Genomic DNA, 18,634 nt, shown 5'->3' with positions numbered 1-18,634 from the left:
CGCTGAAATTTCAATCTATGAAAGCACCTCCAAAAAATGAGGAGGGAATTAGCGATGGTTAAGAAAGCTGAAGCTGTCAATTAAAATTTTTGATTTCAACAAATTATGTTAAATTTATTAAAAGAAGAGAAATAATTCAACTCGTGGCAAATATACAAATACATTTGTCAATTATATAGCAAATATAAGTTTATAGTAATTTTAAAAATTTAAAATACATAGAGGTAGAAAGTACTTTTGAATAGACCGTCACGATTTCCAATGTACTAATGGATATAAATTATGATATGGATCGACATTATGCGGACAGGTGAGGTATAATAACCACAAGAAAATGGCCGATAGTATGTGTTCATTGGTTGTATCGATTGTGGTTAAAGTTAGTGCAAAGTGTAATTAATTTAGTCATTGTAAAGGGTTGAACATATAGTTGAAGTGAAATTTGTTTTTATAACAAAGCATATTTCGTAATGGTATGTACAAATACGAATATTCTCAATGTACATAAAGGTTTTATAGTAAGATAGAATTTCCAAGTTTAATTAAAAGATGAGTTGTATATTTTTATGATAATTATATTTTTATATTTGGATTTACTATGATATCAGCACAAACAAAATACGTATTACTAATACTTTGTTATATTTATATTAATGTAAACCTACAACTAAGAGAAGAAATTTTAATTGACTATATTCTATATTAGGTTAGGTGATAAGGATATATATACACATATATTAGATATATAAAGAAATTATGGAAAATTTTTACATGTATTAAACTAGTCCTTGAAACTTCATTAAAAATATCATAGACTAAGAATTAAGTCTAAGTACGCATGAAAAAATGTGTAGTATTGTAAATACTCATGTTTCAGTAAAGGTTTCCATATTTTGCATTTCCAAAGAAAATTATTCTAATTTTTATTAAAATTTTCAAACTCTCTTGTGTCAATCTTTTTCGATGAATGTTTTGTAAAATTTGTATAATACATATTGTACTTAAAAATGTGCAGAACACATGAAGTAAGCAAAATGTACATTGTTAATAATACACAAAGAAAACATTCTACAATTGAAAAATGATATAAATTTTTATTTAGGTCATATTTTATTATGAATTGCTTTATACAAATATGCAGTTGCATAAATATCTGCAGCCTATTTATTACGTATTTCAATTCTGAGATATAAATCACTTTTTCTCTGAATATTTTTGTTCCTTATATATTATTTTATACACCCAATTCTTACATTATATATATTCTTATATTATATATTAAAGGTCAGATATAACTAATAGGAACTACTCTTGTTATAATTATGATGAAAAGTACTTATTAGTTTCTTTATTTTGCTCTTTGATCAGCTTCGTGAATAAGTTTGACCAATTTATCGGCAATCTTCTCATTGCATGCTCCAATTGCACGTGGTTGCATGATGTTAATCTTTTCACCTGTAACATGTATTGTTATTTTTATACTATATATGTCTTAAATGTAAGTCAATACTAAATTTTATGTGTAGAATGAAATTTTAGAAAACTTTATATAACAAGTTTTTAATTGTCAATTGTCGGTCATTCTAATTTTTTAAATATACTTATAGTATATTTGTTTACATATATCATATTACATATCATATTACATATTACAATTATGAAAAAGTACTGAGAAAAGGTATGTGTATAAACAGTTATTTACCTGTTTCACGATCAACAACGACACCACCTGCTTCGGAAATAATTAACGATGCCGCAGCAATATCCCACGTGGAAATACCTGGCCCCTCGATATAATAAGCCTCGACAGTTCCCATTGCGACATAACACAGTGTCAATGCCGCCACACCAAGTGTGCGAATGCTATAAAAAGAAATACCTAAATTTAGATAAAAAGTGACTGCATATGTAGAAATGCAAATACAGCAATAGGAACTAGCAATTTACTGTTGTTTGACAAACTTCGGTATAAGACATCGTAACTTGACTAGAACATGCATAAGCATGTAATATACGTAAAATAAAAGTAAAATTGAAGTAGTCTGATTTTCTACCTGAATTCGGATTAATGAAATGAATAATTTATATAAGGAATAATTTATATGTAAAATTTTTTCTAACAAAGACTTTATGTAAGTCGACTATGTCTTTATGATAGAGTTTTGAAAAGTACACTCCTGGTATCCAGGGTTCATTCGGCATGAAAATAACAAATATAAAGATATGAAATACACAGATACAATTTATTAAGTAATTTCGAATTTAAAAAAAAATGATAGGATATTTGAGTACCTTACCCTTGAGCTTCTAGAGCGATTGTTCTTATTCTTTCGATAGTCTTTTCCCTCATGTGATGCACTTTTATGAAACCACTTTCCATGCAAACCAAAGCTTTCGACAAATCTGTCAACACATCGAACATTTGTAATATCGAAGAATAAGGATTTAAAAACACATACAGAATAATATTTATTTTTTCTATACGGAATTCACCGTTTTATTCGGTCGAAAAATGATTCCTTTTGATATGTAAAGACACATTAAAGCAGCAAATCTTTTGCGACAATTTATTAACAATATGTCTATTAACTTAGACTTCGTAAATCAAAATTGTAATTTACCTTGAACATTAGAGACCTTTATAGGTTTGTTGTTTAAAAATGCGCCGCGACCCTTCCTTGCTGTGAATAGTTGTTCAAGAACAGGGTTGTAAACGATGCCAATCACCATTTCTTTATTAATCGCCAAACCGATTACGACACAAGTGAGAGGGAGACCATGAATAAAGTTGGTAGTACCATCGATTGGATCAATGATCCACGTCGGATCATCCGTCAACTCTGGAAGATCTTTTCCAGTCGATTCTTCACCGATAAATCTGTCACCAAATTTTTCATACATTTTTCTCCCCCAAAAATTTTTATAAAGTTTATAAGTGAATTTTAAATAAATTTATTTACCTGTGGCCTGGAAACTTCGATTTTAGTTGACCAATGACCACCTCCTCTATCTTTCGATCGTATTCTGTTACCAAGTCCCAATTATCTTGCTTCTCATCAACATTTTTTGCACCATTGATAGCTGCCTTGAGTATCTTTAATAGAAAATTGTAAAAATTAATAATTTGAAATATTGTTGAACCTTTTTTTTTTAGAATTTTATTACAGCGAAAAATATCGTAAGCAAAAATTAAATGGTTTCAAGGAAAGCATAATTTCGTACAATACGTAGACATAATATTAATGAGTATATATAATATACTTGTACTAACTTATGTAATTTAATTATGATCGCTAATGACTATTAGTCGATGCCATAATAAATAAATAGATAATAACAATAATAATAATTTCGTAGAATTAGTTTGTGTGAAGTTGCACGAAAAAACATAGTTTCCGATAACTTTATTCATAATACCTCACAATATTTTCTTATTAAAATATTTCCTAGATCAATAATATTTTGTTTTTACGTGTCATCTTTTATTATAAGCTTAACATTAACTGATATAAACATTTTACGTATTTCTAATAACCGATAATTTCTAGAGATATTTAAGTTCAAATTATTTATTTCACTAACTTAAAATTTTTCTTTTCTCTTGCAAAAGTTTCGCTAATCATTGAAAAAACACTTCTGATTAGGACATTTGAAAAGATCTATACAACAAGAAATGAATGTGCGTCACTTCGATTCATCGTATTTCCCCAACTCTATAAATAATGAATTCTACTTTTCCTATTGCTTATTTTTCCATGTATCAAGTAGTTAAGATCGTATTTCCGGCATACCGTATATTATTACTATCGTTTTTAATAACGATTAATTTTAGCATTTCAAATAGTTAGAAAACCATGATTTTTGATGTAAAACCAGAATTTTAGAATATAGAATGCAAATAAAAATCAGTAACATAATCTAAAACTAATTCAACTTATTGTAGTGACCATCTACAACTCAGCGACGCCAAACGAAAATTAAAATTCAACCAATGATCCGTGTCTTATCATCGCATGCCACCCAGTAGTAGAAAGGTGAATGCTTATACACCCTTTATTTCTTACGGACATTATACATATATGTATGCGTGCTTACTTGTGCGGCATCATGAGTCAACTTGATTGCGAACTCGTAGTACACATCTTCCGCGTAGCGTGCCATCTCTTCAGATTTTCCCAGTGAACAGCGAACACGAGATCCTTGACGTGAAAACGTATCAACAGGTACTGCGTTAGGTGCAACAGCACCGCGTACTTTTTATTCGTACCGACTTAGAACGTGTCATAAAAAAACCGATTCAAGGATGACTCGATCTGTCGTTTAGTTCTTCCCCGTGTTGCAACTGTATGATTTCGGAGTTATGTTTTTCCACATTTTGGACGTAAAGAGACATTCCTTCAAATTGTGTTACGAGATAGTAACGTTTACACTGCGATTTTGTGCTTTAATCATGTGATTAATTTAGTAAATAACTGTCTGCATAAAAATTCGTTACGGCTCCAACTTAGAGTGGCTTTTACGATTCATTCGAGATAAAATCTCAAAATAGGATTTTAATGACAATATTCAGAGACTGACTTTTACTGTTAATAATCTTTCCCTTTTTCTTCTTTATCTTTCTTAATACATCATAATTGCCTACATTATTTAAATATCGTGTTTGTAATTTCAATGACTAGCTTTCTTCAAACATGTACCGATTAATTATTTGGCGATGTATATAGTATTCGCGTAGTATTTGCAAATTCGTTGGAAACATACGTATAAGAAATAAATATAGAATTTTCTAAAGAAAATAATTTAATTTTACAATATTTCCTGAATATTATTACGTAATAATTCGAGCGGATTTTTAAATTTTCCGTGTAAGAAGTGATTCACTTTATTCTGTAATTTCTGTGCATTATTGCAATAATTTGCACCGGGTCTCATTACTTATGGAAATATCGTATTCCCAGATACCGTTTCGTACACTGAGATTATTGTGGGAGAGCAAAGATTATTATCAAATGTAGTTAGCGATTTGCCAGATGGTTTTACTGCAACAACACAACGAACGCATAAAAGTATATTGTAAAAGACTGTGCCAAGGTAAATTACCGAGACTCGATCACCCTTTCACACTATGCTGATCAAATTTACTAAACGTGTATGTAAAGTACGCTCCTCGAATTTTTACGTCCCGAACTTGTTTTTGTGTCAAGAAATAAAAAAAAAACTTTTAATACTTTAAAAAATCTTCAATATAATTTCACTAATTTAGTAATCCTTGCACATTGTCAAACTTAACAAATTTTTTAACAGAGAAATGATACAGGGGATATAATAAAATTAAATATATTATCGTTTAATTGTTTCATAGCTTATTACACACTATCTTGATTTAAATGTGAAGTTTCAGCCATTGATAATGTTCGATTTTTAATACGAATGTAACATCTGTTATGTGCGAATGTACGCTCAATACCTGGAAGTATGTCACCTGTTACATCCTTGAGATTTTCAGATCGTTTTATTGTTTAATATCCTATTTTTTCTTTTCAACTAGTATTTTTTACCAGATACAATCTATTTCTTTTCTAAATTATATATAAAGCATAACCATATCTTTAGACGATTTCCAATGAAAACACGATCCTTCATTGTTGTTCGTTGCACAAGATTCACACATTTTTATTCAGTTTTTGCTTGTAATATTTATTCGACCATGAATTTTTCCAGCCATAATTTGAAATGTCTATGAATCACTATACTTCCTTGACCAACCTTCGGCTACTCTTTTCCGTATCTGTAGCTATCTGGCAAGTAATGTTCCATTCCAAACAGGATACGTATGCAGAGACTTCACTTGGTCTACAATTGTTCCGTATCTTTTCACAGATCTTATTAACACATTAACATATTAACATATTTCCAATTATAGTTTAATAATTATTTAATTTTCTGATATCTATATCTCATGGAATTTTTATTTGACGAGAATGGAACTTTGAGTGAACATTTGGAAAATAAAAAGAGTAAATGTTTAATATGTATCTTTTGGTTAGTAATTTCATAAACATATATCAAATTTCCATAATATTTTTATTAGATAATATTTGAACATTTTGCTCACCAACATTACTTTTGTAGTTTGAATAAATCATTTGTATGGTACTTACTCATAGGTCGATCAAATTCTTAACAATCATTATCTAGGTTCTCTTATGAATCATTCGAATTTTTTAGATTACATTCCTTTATTTTATTTTTTATGATCAATTAAAGTATACTCGGTTGTTTAGAATTTTCACAGCTCTTGTTTGCGACTCTTGTAAGCTCCATGAATCATGTTATTTACCTTTGTCTCTCAATACTCCCTATTAACCAAATTAATATTATTTAATTAAGATAATATAGATAAATAATATCATAAATGTCTTATTCGTAGAATCTTACAAATAAATCTTGACATTCTTCTTTTAAGCAGTGCATTGCTTTCACGTTATTTTACTTTTGAAAATTATCCTGTTCTTTCAATTAGAAGAAGAGGTATCAATGGTTAAACAAAATTATTAAGAATATAATAATACTTTTATTCAGTACATAATAATTAGAATATATAATAATCGAGCTGATTGTCCATTTAGAATTTGATCACGTCCTAGTCAATCTCTTCCTCATTATTTTCAGATCAGTATCAGTGATCAGTTGCTTTATTTCCATTGCTAGTGTTTCATTTGCTGCAGCAATTGTTTTTGGTTTCATCACATTATATTCCTCGTCTGCAAGAAGTTTAGTTCTGTTATTTATGCAATCGAATTTCAAATTATTCAATGATAAAGATAAAAAGATATTTAAATATTTGCATATTCGCCGATTCATATCAAATTATGTATATTAAACTAAATATAATAAATATGATCAGTGTATATTACTTTTAGAAATATTAAATATTTAATATTAATTTAGAAATATAAAATATAAAATTAAGGATTAAAATATTAAAATATCAAAGCGTAGAGTGTTCCTCGGAATATTGTAACATTTGGATCCGAAACGCAGTTACTGTAATCCAAGAAATGAATACAAAGAAAATATTAAAGTATCGTAGTATAACATGAAGCAGTCGTTCTTTTAAATTTAAAAAAAAAAAGGTTCTTCCTTTCTCTTACCCATTTTATTAACGCACCTTTAGTGTCAATTACCGTGCCACCTGCTTCACAAATAATCAGTACTCCCGCTGCTACGTCCCAAGGTTGAAGATGATCCATTTGAAAGCAGTCTATCGCGCCTTTTGCTACGTATGCTAGAGCCATCGCAGCTGATCCCAAAAATCTAATTCTAGACATCCAGTTACGTAAAATAATTTTACCATTACTTCTATTCCTCTTTATTTCATTCTTTATCAGTCACTCTTCAATTCTCTTTCAATTTTCTAATTATACTTCTTAATTCAAATGAACACTCACCCTTGTGAAGCATTAAGAAGAGCTTCGAATCTTCCCCATCTGATATCTCGGTTTTTTGAAGGAATGCGAAGCGAGAATAACTCGAGCTCTATCAAAGACTTTCTTAGTTCTGTAAAAGATAACCGGCATAAAAGTTAGATTAATCGTTACAATTCTCGAACGAAATTATTCTTTCTATCTTTATACTCCACGAATAATGACTATCGCCACTTAAGTTGATAATGAAGCTATTTCTCATACAAACTGGAAATTTTTCTATTATTAAAAAATTGAAAACTATCTTGAATTGTTTTTATAGATCTTTTATAGATATGGAAACGACTTCTTTTTCAAGCGTTTAAAGTACCATTACCAGTATTGCGTGAAGTTTTAATAGGTTTGTCGTTTAGAAATGCGCCGTGTCCTTTAATCGCGGTATACAGTTCTGAAGTGATTGGATTATAAATAATTCCTACTACGATTTTCTTGCAAACTGCTAGGGCGACGGAAATACAGGTGTTCGGATTTGCATTTATATAATTTATAGTTCCATCTATGGGATCTATGAGCCACGTAGGTTTGTCTGTTAACACTGGCGCATTTTTAACGCTAGCCGTAGTCTCTTCTCCAATGAATCTGTTTCAAAAAATATTTCTATCGTAAAAAAAATATTTTTAAATAAATATTAATATTTTGTTTCAGCAATCCGGTTATATGCGACTATATTTAATTCGCGTGATTCTAATTAAATTAATATCTGTTTAATTGATTAGCGTTGGTTACTCACTCATGATCTGGAAATTTTTCTTTCAGACTTTTGATCAATATATCTTCAATTTTTTTATCATAATCTGTAACAAGGTCCCATTCGTGAGCTTTACTTTCTACAATTTTCTCTCCTTCAAAACCGCATTTAAATACCTAAAGAAAAAGCGGAATACAGATAAAAATTATCTGATAGGTGTTGGCTCAATGATAAGTAAAGACAAATCATTCCTTTAACTATAATAGCTACTTAATTTTTTTGTACTCAAGTTGGTCGATGTTATGTTGGATAATTGATTTAATAATTCTTCGAGAAATTTATTTTATTGCTCTTTAAAATATTGATTGGTTAAATTTTGCAAATTCTTAAAGGATCAATTTTAATCATTTTTATTCGAATGTTTCGTCAAAAAGATATGAAACTTGAGAGGAATTCCGAATTTTTGAACGAACGCAAATCTTGTACATATTCCTTTTTAACTCTTTCAAGATAAATTAACATTGGATATGTAGTTACATTTACTAAGTGCATGAATTAATTCGACCTCTTTTTGAACAGAATTGAAGTTTCATTTATGAATTATGTAACGTGAATTCGAACAAAGTATTTCCATTGTTTAACTAATTATGAAATTGTGTAAATGCAGAGAGAATTTTTCAAAATTTCCTCAGGGTGGGAAAATGACGAATATAAACGAGTAATTTCTAAAAATGCGATAAAAATCGGTATTGTTAGAAAAGGTATAACTCAGTTGTCTCTTAAAATTATCTTAAAACGTATTATCTCATTAGTAAGTTTTTGAAAATTTCTCTTTTCAATGAGAAATAATATATCCAATGTTAGTAATAATATCTACCGCTGCGCTAATATCGATAGAATTTCACCAGAAAAGGAGAATAATTATCACTCACTTCGCCTGCTTTCAAGATTAACTCTTTGGCAAACTCAAAGTAATTCCTGATGTCCAGCTCGCTCGACATGATCGCCGATCCTGATGCTTTCGACAGAACGACTGATCGATTGAACGCGCGAACCGCGTGTCGGGATCCTCTTATCTTTAACATCAGAGATACAGAATCGTGTAAACGGCATAAGTACTTGAATCTAAACATTCGAAGAGAATTCGCTATCTGAGATACCACATTGTAGTTTTGATTCAACTTGAAAAGTATTGATTTGAAGTTTGTAATGCGATCAGTTAAATCTGTTTTCGAAGCTGAGTTCGTTTAATTACAGTATAAATGTCTGTAATCGAAAGTTAAAAATGTTTCCTCACATTCATATGGCATAACTTTTTTTTTTTTAGGATATTCGTTTTTGTTTCTATATGATTAATTTTGCTTTGAGATATAATAACAATATAGTTACAAGTGATAACATATCGCTTATAAACAGTCTACTGCTAATTTTAAAAATCATCGACTATTGCGATTAACATCAATAACATACAGGCTGTTAACTGTTTAGTGTTGCAATCTGACATTTCGCGTGAAATATTTTTGATATTTTATAACTGTAACGCTGGATTGACATATTAAAATCGTAGGTGAATAAATATAATAATTTAATGTATAAAATAATTTTTCGTCAAATTGTATCACTAGATATCAGACCCCAGCTTTAATCTCGATGTTCTTGCATTCTTGAATTACAAGTTCAAGTAATACAGAAAATAATTACTTTCTTTAAAATCAGACTGGTATTGATCAAATTGGTCCCACTGGATCTGGAGGTTCACCTGGTGTCATACAAGAAAATATGAATTCTTTGCAAAAGGCTATTGAGACCATGGAAGAGAAAGGACTTCAAGAAGATCCACGTTATTCTCAGTTACTTGCTTTAAGGGCTCGTCAAAGCAACATGGGAGAGAAACAAGTTTTCACTACACAACAATTACAACAATTGCGGTATGTTATATGAAATATATTAATTAATCGATTATATATGTCGGAGTCAGGTTGGCACTTTGGGGCGTTCTATGAACCTTTACTTACTTTACCGTCGCGGATGTGGTTAGTGTTTATCAGTGCGAATGTGGGCACTACAAGAGGCTATGAGTAACGGCAATAGGATGTCCGAGATGATGGTGACAACGAATCCAAGTTCGATAACGAATCCACGGTCCACGGGATGACCAGTATCAGCGTGACTTACTCGGCAATTCCAGATGAACCTACCCTTATATACTCCTGTCCCCGCTTCTCAGGTCAATCCTTGTTTTTAAGGAGAGTCATAAAATCATTCCGTACCTCTGTCAGGTACGCGGCCCTCCCGTGACCGTGGCTACGTCTGGTGACCCGTTATGTTACCTTAAACCTGAACCCATCGTCGTAACGCCAGGTTGGAACATTAAAAGTTGTTTTCCTTATTTTTATGGCTTAAACATTAAAATCTTGACTATGGTAATGGAAGGTTTTTCCCAGCATTCCCGACGGAAAGTCCCGCTGTCCTTCCCTCTCCGACATATACGTATAATTAATTGTATCAATTATTTATTAAGATTAAGTCTTTATACATAATTATTTACAGGATACAAATAATGGCATACCGATCATTAGCAAGAAATCAACCATTATCGCAGCAACTTGCACTTGCCGTTCAAGGTAAATTAGATAGAAATAATATTATTAGTTTTACGTTCTAGCTAACTATTCTAGTATTTGCATTGTTTTGTTTTGTATTATTTTATGTATGAAAGTAATACATTTTTCTGCATGTCCGGGACGCGTACAGTCTTAACTTCAGTTAGATCAGTCGATGCACCCACTTAATGGTTTAATTTATAACTTCATTATATTCTTTCCAACAAGAGTAGATATTCATATCGTGAAAATAGAAAGATAGAGTAGGATAATCTATAATGAGAGTTTGATGTAGAATTAATGTAAATAGGTGGAGCATCTCCCTCTTTAGGTGTGGGACAACGTACCCCTGTGGATCCATCTCAAGGACCTGTTTCTACAGCTCCACAAATCTCTGGTTCGAACTTAATTGGTCCAGCAATTTTTCCAAAAGCAAGTTGTCAGACACCACAACTTCCTCCTCAACCATATGTTAAAGCTAACAAAGTGACAACTGTTGCAAAACCAGTTGGTTTAGACCCGTTACTGATTTTACAAGAACGTGAAAACAGTGTTGCAACGCGCATAGCGTTACGAATGGAACAATTGAACAGTTTGCCAACTAACATGCCAGAAGATCTTCGTATCCAAGTTCAAATAGAACTACGGATGCTTAGAGTATTAAATTTTCAAAGACAATTACGATCAGAGATTTTAGCGTGCACTCGAAAGGATACTACTTTAGAAAGTGCAGTGAATGTAAAGGCTTATAAACGTACGAAAAGACAAGGTCTTCGAGAAGCTAGAGCTACCGAAAAACTCGAAAAACAACAAAAATTGGAAGCTGAACGTAAACGCAGACAGAAACATCAGGTAATTAAATTTCTAACTTTTCAGAATGCTATTAAATAGAAAATAATATATAATCTTTATTGTTATTTTACCAGGAATTTATTAATTCTGTACTTCAACATGGTAAAGATTTCAAGGAATTTTATCGAAATAATGTGGCCAAATTGGCCAGACTTAACAAAGCTGTTCTCAATTATCATGCAAATGCTGAAAGAGAGCAGAAGAAAGAACAAGAGCGTATCGAGAAAGAACGTATGAGACGTCTAATGGCAGAAGACGAAGAAGGTTACAGAAAACTGATTGATCAAAAGAAAGACAAACGATTAGCATTTCTGTTATCACAGACAGATGAATATATCGGTAATCTTACTGAGATGGTAAAGCAACATAAGATAGAACAAAAGAAAAAGCAGGTGGAAGCACGGAAGCTTAAGAAGGTACACATATTCTTTACTGCTTTCATTAATCTTTATTAATCAGTTTAATAAATACTGTGTTATCACTTATATAGAAAAAGAAGAAGCAACAAGATGGTGAAGAAGCTGATGATGGAGATGAAGATACTCGTGTTGGAGTGATTGAAATAGCTACTGGCTGCACATTGACTGGCGAAGAAGCTCCACTAATGAGTCAACTTTCAACATTTTTAGAATCCCATCCAGGTTGGGAACCAATTGAATCAGAAAGTGAAGAAGATGGAGATGATGAAGAAGAAGGAAACGAAGGTGAAGAAAAAGGTGAAAAGTCTACTGGCGATTTAGACGAAGAAAAAGTTAAAAAAACGATACAGAAAGCCAAAGTAGAAGATGATGAATACAAAACCGAAGAACAAACATATTATAGTATTGCACACACCGTTCATGAGATAGTAACAGAGCAAGCATCTATCATGGTCAATGGAAAATTGAAAGAATATCAAATAAAGGTTTGATATTAATATGTTTTCAAGCATTCAAAACTGTTTTTACAACATATATCCTAAACTTTCCATCAATTTTAGGGCTTGGAATGGCTAGTTTCATTATTTAACAATAATCTGAACGGTATACTTGCGGATGAAATGGGTCTCGGTAAAACTATTCAAACAATAGCTTTAGTGACTTATCTTATGGAGAAAAAAAAAGTGAATGGCCCATTCCTTATAATTGTTCCTTTATCGTACGTATTACTTTTGTTAAATATCCTAAAATATAAGAAATATAAAAAATAAAAGAAAATTATATTTTTAATATGTTATTCTAACGTTTAATACTTTCTTTTAGAACGTTATCAAATTGGGTGCTTGAATTTGAGAAATGGGCCCCCAGCGTCGTAGTTGTATCATATAAAGGTTCACCAGCTAACAGAAGAGCTATTCAGTCTCAAATGAGAGCTACTAAATTCAACGTTTTACTTACTACATACGAATACGTTATTAAAGACAAAGCGGTCTTAGCAAAATTGCAGTGGAAGTACATGATTATAGATGAAGGACATCGAATGAAAAACCACCATTGTAAGCTAACTCAAGTGCTAAATACTCATTATCTGGCTCCTCATCGACTCTTACTGACAGGAACGCCATTGCAAAATAAATTGCCTGAATTATGGGCATTATTAAATTTCTTACTTCCTTCAATCTTCAAATCTTGCAGTACTTTTGAACAATGGTTCAATGCTCCATTTGCAACCACTGGCGAAAAAGTCGAACTAAATGAAGAAGAAACTATTCTTATTATACGTCGATTACATAAAGTATTACGTCCTTTCTTATTGAGACGTTTAAAAAAAGAAGTTGAGTCACAGTTACCCGACAAAGTAGAATATATTATAAAGTGTGAAATGTCTGGACTGCAAAAGGTTCTCTATAAACACATGCAAAGCAAAGGAGTATTGTTAACTGATGGCTCAGAAAAAGGAAAACAGGGTAAAGGAGGTGCTAAAGCTCTGATGAATACTATTGTGCAGTTAAGAAAATTATGCAATCATCCATTCATGTTTCAAGCTATTGAAGAAAAATACTGCGAGCATGTAGGTACACAAGGATCTGGTATCGTTACTGGTCCCGATTTGTACCGTGCATCTGGAAAATTTGAATTGTTAGATCGTATTCTTCCGAAATTGAAAGTAACAAATCACAGGGTACTATTATTCTGCCAAATGACACAGTTAATGACAATTATGGAAGATTATTTAAATTGGAGAGGATTTAAATATTTACGATTAGATGGTGCTACAAAAGCTGAGGATAGAGGAGGTTTACTAAAAAAATTCAATGATCCTGGTTCTGAATACTTCTTATTTTTGTTATCAACTCGTGCCGGTGGTCTTGGATTAAATTTGCAAGCTGCGGATACCGTTATTATTTTTGATTCTGATTGGAATCCACACCAGGATTTACAAGCACAGGATAGAGCACATAGAATTGGTCAAAAAAATGAAGTACGTGTAATCAGATTGATGACGGTTAATTCGGTTGAAGAAAGAATATTAGCTGCAGCTAAATACAAGTTAAATATGGATGAAAAGATTATACAAGCAGGAATGTTCGATCAGAAGTCCACTGGTTCTGAACGACAACAATTTTTACAAAGCATTTTGCATCAAGATGATGCTGAAGATGAAGAAGAAAATGAAGTACCAGACGATGAAACGGTTAATCAGATGATCGCACGAACAGAAGGTGAATTTGAAATATTCCAAAAATTAGATTTAGAACGAAGAAGGGAAGAAGCAAAGCTAGGTCTAAATAGAAAATCTCGATTATTAGAAGAAGCTGAGTTGCCCGATTGGTTAGTAAAAGATGATGATGAAGTTGAAAAGTGGGCGTCTGAAGAAGAAGAAGATAAATTCCTTGGGCGTGGCTCGAGACAACGAAAAGAAGTTGATTATACTGACAGTTTGACTGAAAGAGAATGGTTAAAAGCAATCGACGAAGATGTTGCTGAATATGAGGAAGAGGAGGAAGACGATAAAAAAAAGAAGAATACGCGGAGGCGAAAGAAAAAGGGCGAGGAAGACAACGAGCTTATGCAAAAGAAACGAAAAAGGATTTTAATTGATCCAAAAATAAAACGAACTTTGAAGAAGTTGCTTATGGCAGTCATTAATTACGCTGATAGCACAGGTAGAATTCTCAGCGAACCGTTTATGAAATTACCATCTAAAAGAGAATTACCGGATTATTATGAAATTATTAAAAAGCCATTAACTATCAATAAATTACTTCAAAAGATTGAAGACGGAAAGGTAAATATATATTATTTCTTATATATTCTCTATTTTGTAATTATTGTAATTATATCTATTCAATTCTATATTCTATATTCAATATCTTCATCAATTCTATATTCAATTATAAAGTTTATTCTATACTTATTATTACAGTACACTGACTTTGACGAGCTTGAAAAAGATTTTATGCAGCTTTGCAAAAACGCACAAATTTATAATGAGGAAGCTTCTCTCATATACGAAGATTCCATTGTTCTACAATCTGTTTTCATGGATGCACGTCAACGAATTGAAGAGGAAAGCAATATTTCTGACATAAATGATAAAGGTACTTCTTATTATCGCACTTTAATAACAAAAAATGAAACAATAAGACTAAAATGATTGTATGTGCATGCAATTTTTATAAGATCAAGGTGAAGAAGGATCAGATGCAGATTCTAGTGTTAGAAGAAAAATTAAATTGAAAGAAAAGAAGATTGAAGGTAGAGGAAGTCGGAGAAGAAAAGTCATTAAAAGATATATATCAGACGATGATGACAATTGAAGATTATACATGTACAGTAAAATTTAGTGTTAAGTATTAATACCAATGTACCTCTCGAACTTGATTATTTTTTTATATTGAAACATAAATTGCTATCTTTAATACTTACAGGATTATCCACTTAATTCGGACCCTACGTTCGCGAGAACATATGAGAATGGCAATGTATGAGCTGTTGTTAGAAGTATAATTAGGCGAGAACACAGCGCCTTCAAACACAATTTTAAACAAAACATTGTAATTACATTTTAGGTAAGCATAATCCAAGATATGAGTTATTAAAAGTGAAAAATTAAGTTATATGTGGCAACAGAATCAGGTGCGTTTGCTTGCTTCGAAGCTTCAGGAGCACGCAGGGACATGAAATAATCGGGTGAAAACGCGAGGCTCGCTTTCTCACCGATCGTTTTCTCCTTATTGTGACCTCAAATTTATAGTCCATCGGCGATTATCAAACTGGTCTGTGTCCTCGCCTAATTATACTTCTAACAACAGCTCATAGATGGCGAACGACATTTGATTGCAATAATGGATAACTCTGAATATATATATATATAGTAATATATATATATATCTTATATATATAAAAACTGAGTTGTGGGTAGATTGTAATATTTCATTGTGTTCTATGAATGGAAGAGTTATGTATGTTGTGGTAAAACATTTAATTTTGTATTACGTTATGTAAGTGTAAATAAAGATATTGAAAAACTAGAAAAAAAAGAAAAAATGGTTCATACACGTAATTCGTAAAGTGTTCATACCGTTAGACTCCTACGAAGTTCATCCTATCAAACCCCTTACGATGAGTGAATGTAATTAAAATAAACAAAATTTCGAAACTGTATATTAAAAAATGTATTGTTCTATACATTATTCAATTCTGCCAAAGTCGCAAAACTTTATCTTTTCCACCAGATGCAACACGCAACCCGTCTGGAGACCAATCCACTGCATAAATTTCATCTGCATGACCAGGTAAATCTTGGCAAAGTTTTTTTGTTTTTAAACTCCATACTAGGATAAAAATGTAAAACAATTTTAATAACAAATTTAGGTCCAAATTAACATATTAGATATAATTTGCTTACGTTTTAAGGTAGAATCTGCGCTACTGCTGACAAGTAAACGGGAATCTGCACTCCATGAGATTGAGTATACAGCTTGCACATGACCTCTTAATGAAGTTATATACTTCCCTGTATTTGATTCCCATAATTTTATAGACTTATCAAATGAAGCAGATGCAATTATGCGACCATCTGGCGAGAATTTCACATCATTAATTAACTGTTGGTGTCCTGTCATTCTTGCTAAAATGAATAATAAAAAAATAAATATTTTTACTTTATGATACTCATTGTACTTATGTAATAATGAATAATACCAATAAATTTCTTTTCCTTTTCTGGTCTCCATAGAAATAATGTAAAATCATCAGAACCAGAAACAAGTAGTTCTTCCCCTACAGATTCGTAACGCTTCTTTGCATATTCTAGGCGATCTTCATTTGTTTCTTTATCTTTTCCAAGATGAAAAGAACCAGTTCTAAGTACATAATCCACATTCAATGCTAAAGTGTTCACCCAATGTGCATGACCTTCTAAAGTCCTACACAAGATTCCCTAAATATATTCAATCAATTTTAATGAAACATTTAATAATTTTACAATGTTCAAAGTATTTTTACAAAACTTACATCTTTAGCTCGCCATACTTTGATAGTCCTATCTTGTGAACCAGAATAAATAAGGCCACTACCACCCCACTTAACACATGTCACACTTTTTGTGTGACCAGATAAAGTACGAATAGTTTGTGAGCGTACTGTGTCCCATATCCTCAGGTCACAATCTTTTGAACCACTAACTAAATACTGGCATTCAGGATTTTTATGATATGGTTCCCAACATAAAGAGGTGATCCACATTTTGTGTCCTAACATTGCTTTTCCTACAAATTTATAAGAGTAAAATGTAAATCATATTACTAATTTATGTTCATTAAAAGTAAACTTCTAATACTACTTGCCTATCTGTGTCCCTGTTTTTGGATTCCATAATAAAATTGTACCATTTTTACATGCAGATGCAAGCTTAGTTCCACATGGAGACCATGATATACATAATACCCAATGTTTATGACCTTCACATGTATATTGTGGAGTTTGCGTATATATATCCCAAAATCTTACTGTTGTATCTCCAGAACCACTAGCTAAATATGTTCCAGCTGGTGAGAAAGCGACTGATATTACAGCCTCTTTATGACCTGAATATAATAAATGCCTTTACTTTATATAATATAAAGTTCTATCATTTTATATAATAAAATATATACCTTCCAATGACCCAGTACACCGTGTAACTGCTCTAACTTTAAAAATTGCTTGTGGCTGATATATAATATCAATTACATCCTCACTAATGCTAAAATTTTCTTTGATACTGTTTTCTAAACTATCTGTGATCTCAATGTTATTTACATAAAAAGCAAAAGGTATTGATTCTTCAGTTTGTAGAAGTGCATTACAAATTTCTTGTAATTTATCAACAGTAATATTTATGGGTAAATCTAGTAAACCTCCCGGTAATATGTCACCCTTATCTGATTTCAAACGTGATAAAATCCGTTTAACATTTTTTATTTCTGCTGAAAAATTTTCATTGTGTTGCTTGGTCTTATCTTCTTCTTCAAGTTTTCTTTTACTCATGTTGAATAAATTATGAGATATCTTTCAGGACAAGCAATCTAAAAATTTGTATAAAACACATGCTTATGTCTTTTTTAAAAATATTTATTGCAAATGATAAATTAAATAACTTACATAAATTGTCACATTTAATTTTCATTACATAAATCAAAAATATTTTAATCACCTTATATACTAGTAAGAAATATGTTTCAAGACAACAAGAATATCAAAAATTTCTTTCAAAATAACTAATTATTTATGTGTAAAAATAATTATTCACGTGGTTAAAATAACTCAAACTAAACCTATAAACTGTGATTTAATACATATAACTACTATAACCTATTCATGTTTGTAAGAGTTGATTAATCAAATTTTTAAAAATGTTGATTCAATTCCTGGATTTGGTGAAAAAGTAATTAATTCTGTAAGATATCATTGAATTCTTTTCTCAAATATGTTTTTCGAAATATAATATTGAATTGCTGACCATGTTTAGGGAACAAATCTGACCACTGCTCAATTATGGGAGAATTATCACCAGAAATTCTGTTACGAAAGAACTTATAC

General features: G+C 31.2%; 4 protein-coding genes across 9 annotated transcripts; 1 reads left to right on the top strand and 3 right to left on the bottom strand.

Annotated features, from left to right (window-relative positions):
• Window positions 1-321: 321 nt before the first annotated feature.
• Window positions 322-16,683, top strand: LOC117204805 (ATP-dependent helicase brm-like). Of its 2 annotated transcripts, none has more exons than XM_033442555.1 (11): window positions 322-473; window positions 9,892-10,103; window positions 10,726-10,799; window positions 11,089-11,630; window positions 11,705-12,046; window positions 12,121-12,534; window positions 12,610-12,767; window positions 12,872-14,837; window positions 14,976-15,150; window positions 15,233-15,380; window positions 15,481-16,683. In XM_033442555.1, exons 1-10 carry the CDS (start codon window positions 471-473, stop codon window positions 15,367-15,369), a joined length of 4,023 nt encoding a protein of 1,340 aa, XP_033298446.1. In that variant the 5' UTR covers window positions 322-470; the 3' UTR covers window positions 15,370-15,380; window positions 15,481-16,683. The 2 variants fall into 2 exon arrangements, with proteins under 2 accessions (XP_033298446.1, XP_033298444.1); XM_033442553.1 differs by having other exon boundaries at window positions 15,233-15,397.
• Window positions 1,120-4,380, bottom strand: LOC117204808 (inositol monophosphatase 2-like). Its single transcript, XM_033442562.1, has 6 exons — window positions 4,096-4,380; window positions 2,961-3,094; window positions 2,622-2,878; window positions 2,298-2,403; window positions 1,703-1,863; window positions 1,120-1,455 (listed from the first exon to the last, which is right to left on the bottom strand). Exons 1-6 carry the CDS (start codon window positions 4,159-4,161, stop codon window positions 1,349-1,351), a joined length of 831 nt encoding a protein of 276 aa, XP_033298453.1. The 5' UTR covers window positions 4,162-4,380; the 3' UTR covers window positions 1,120-1,348.
• On the bottom strand, window positions 5,324-15,843 carry LOC117204807 (inositol monophosphatase 3-like). Of its 4 annotated transcripts, none has more exons than XM_033442558.1 (9): window positions 15,770-15,843; window positions 9,108-9,251; window positions 8,218-8,351; window positions 7,804-8,066; window positions 7,452-7,560; window positions 7,172-7,323; window positions 6,439-6,764; window positions 6,116-6,359; window positions 5,324-5,853 (listed from the first exon to the last, which is right to left on the bottom strand). In XM_033442558.1, exons 1-7 carry the CDS (start codon window positions 15,809-15,811, stop codon window positions 6,637-6,639), a joined length of 972 nt encoding a protein of 323 aa, XP_033298449.1. In that variant the 5' UTR covers window positions 15,812-15,843; the 3' UTR covers window positions 5,324-5,853; window positions 6,116-6,359; window positions 6,439-6,636. The 4 variants fall into 4 exon arrangements, with proteins under 4 accessions (XP_033298449.1, XP_033298450.1, XP_033298452.1 ...); XM_033442559.1 differs by having other exon boundaries at window positions 6,586-6,764; XM_033442561.1 differs by lacking the exon at window positions 15,770-15,843 and adding an exon at window positions 11,126-11,219.
• Window positions 16,204-18,612, bottom strand: LOC117204806 (notchless protein homolog 1). Of its 2 annotated transcripts, none has more exons than XM_033442557.1 (7): window positions 18,197-18,612; window positions 17,710-18,120; window positions 17,401-17,640; window positions 17,069-17,322; window positions 16,757-16,994; window positions 16,461-16,631; window positions 16,204-16,386 (listed from the first exon to the last, which is right to left on the bottom strand). In XM_033442557.1, exons 2-7 carry the CDS (start codon window positions 18,080-18,082, stop codon window positions 16,247-16,249), a joined length of 1,416 nt encoding a protein of 471 aa, XP_033298448.1. In that variant the 5' UTR covers window positions 18,083-18,120; window positions 18,197-18,612; the 3' UTR covers window positions 16,204-16,246. The 2 variants fall into 2 exon arrangements, with proteins under 2 accessions (XP_033298448.1, XP_033298447.1); XM_033442556.1 differs by having other exon boundaries at window positions 16,461-16,682; window positions 18,197-18,610.
• Window positions 18,613-18,634: the final 22 nt, after the last annotated feature.

The sequence above is a fragment of the Bombus bifarius genome, unplaced genomic scaffold (genome assembly GCF_011952205.1).
Source record: "Bombus bifarius isolate JDL3187 unplaced genomic scaffold, Bbif_JDL3187 scf7180000007984, whole genome shotgun sequence".
Taxonomy (NCBI): Eukaryota; Metazoa; Arthropoda; class Insecta; order Hymenoptera; family Apidae; genus Bombus; species Bombus bifarius.
This window is presented reverse-complemented; position numbering and strand designations above follow the sequence as displayed.

Excerpts from the sequence above, each read along its gene's own strand:
- LOC117204807 (XM_033442558.1), bottom strand. The coding sequence starts at position 15,811 with ATGGACTATAAATTTGAGGTCACAATAAGGAGAAAACGATCG. Across the intron at positions 7,561-7,803 it reads TAAAACTTCACGCAATACTG|AACTAAGAAAGTCTTTGATA; the intron begins GTAATGGTACTT and ends TATCTTTTACAG. Across the intron at positions 7,324-7,451 it reads CTTCTTAATGCTTCACAAGG|AATTAGATTTTTGGGATCAG; the intron begins GTGAGTGTTCAT and ends CTGGATGTCTAG.
- LOC117204805 (XM_033442555.1), top strand. Across the intron at positions 10,104-10,725 it reads CAACAATTACAACAATTGCG|GATACAAATAATGGCATACC; the intron begins GTATGTTATATG and ends AATTATTTACAG. Across the intron at positions 12,768-12,871 it reads CTTATAATTGTTCCTTTATC|AACGTTATCAAATTGGGTGC; the intron begins GTACGTATTACT and ends ACTTTCTTTTAG.
- LOC117204808 (XM_033442562.1), bottom strand. The coding sequence starts at position 4,161 with ATGGCACGCTACGCGGAAGATGTGTACTACGAGTTCGCAATCAAGTTG. Across the intron at positions 2,879-2,960 it reads TCGAAGTTTCCAGGCCACAG|ATTTATCGGTGAAGAATCGA; the intron begins GTAAATAAATTT and ends ATTTGGTGACAG. Across the intron at positions 2,404-2,621 it reads AAAGGTCTCTAATGTTCAAG|ATTTGTCGAAAGCTTTGGTT; the intron begins GTAAATTACAAT and ends ATGTGTTGACAG.
- LOC117204806 (XM_033442556.1), bottom strand. The coding sequence starts at position 18,082 with ATGAGTAAAAGAAAACTTGAAGAAGAAGATAAGACCAAGCAACACAAT. Across the intron at positions 16,995-17,068 it reads AAGTATGGCGAGCTAAAGAT|GGAATCTTGTGTAGGACTTT; the intron begins GTAAGTTTTGTA and ends GAATATATTTAG. Across the intron at positions 16,387-16,460 it reads CGCAGATTCTACCTTAAAAC|TATGGAGTTTAAAAACAAAA; the intron begins GTAAGCAAATTA and ends TTTTTATCCTAG.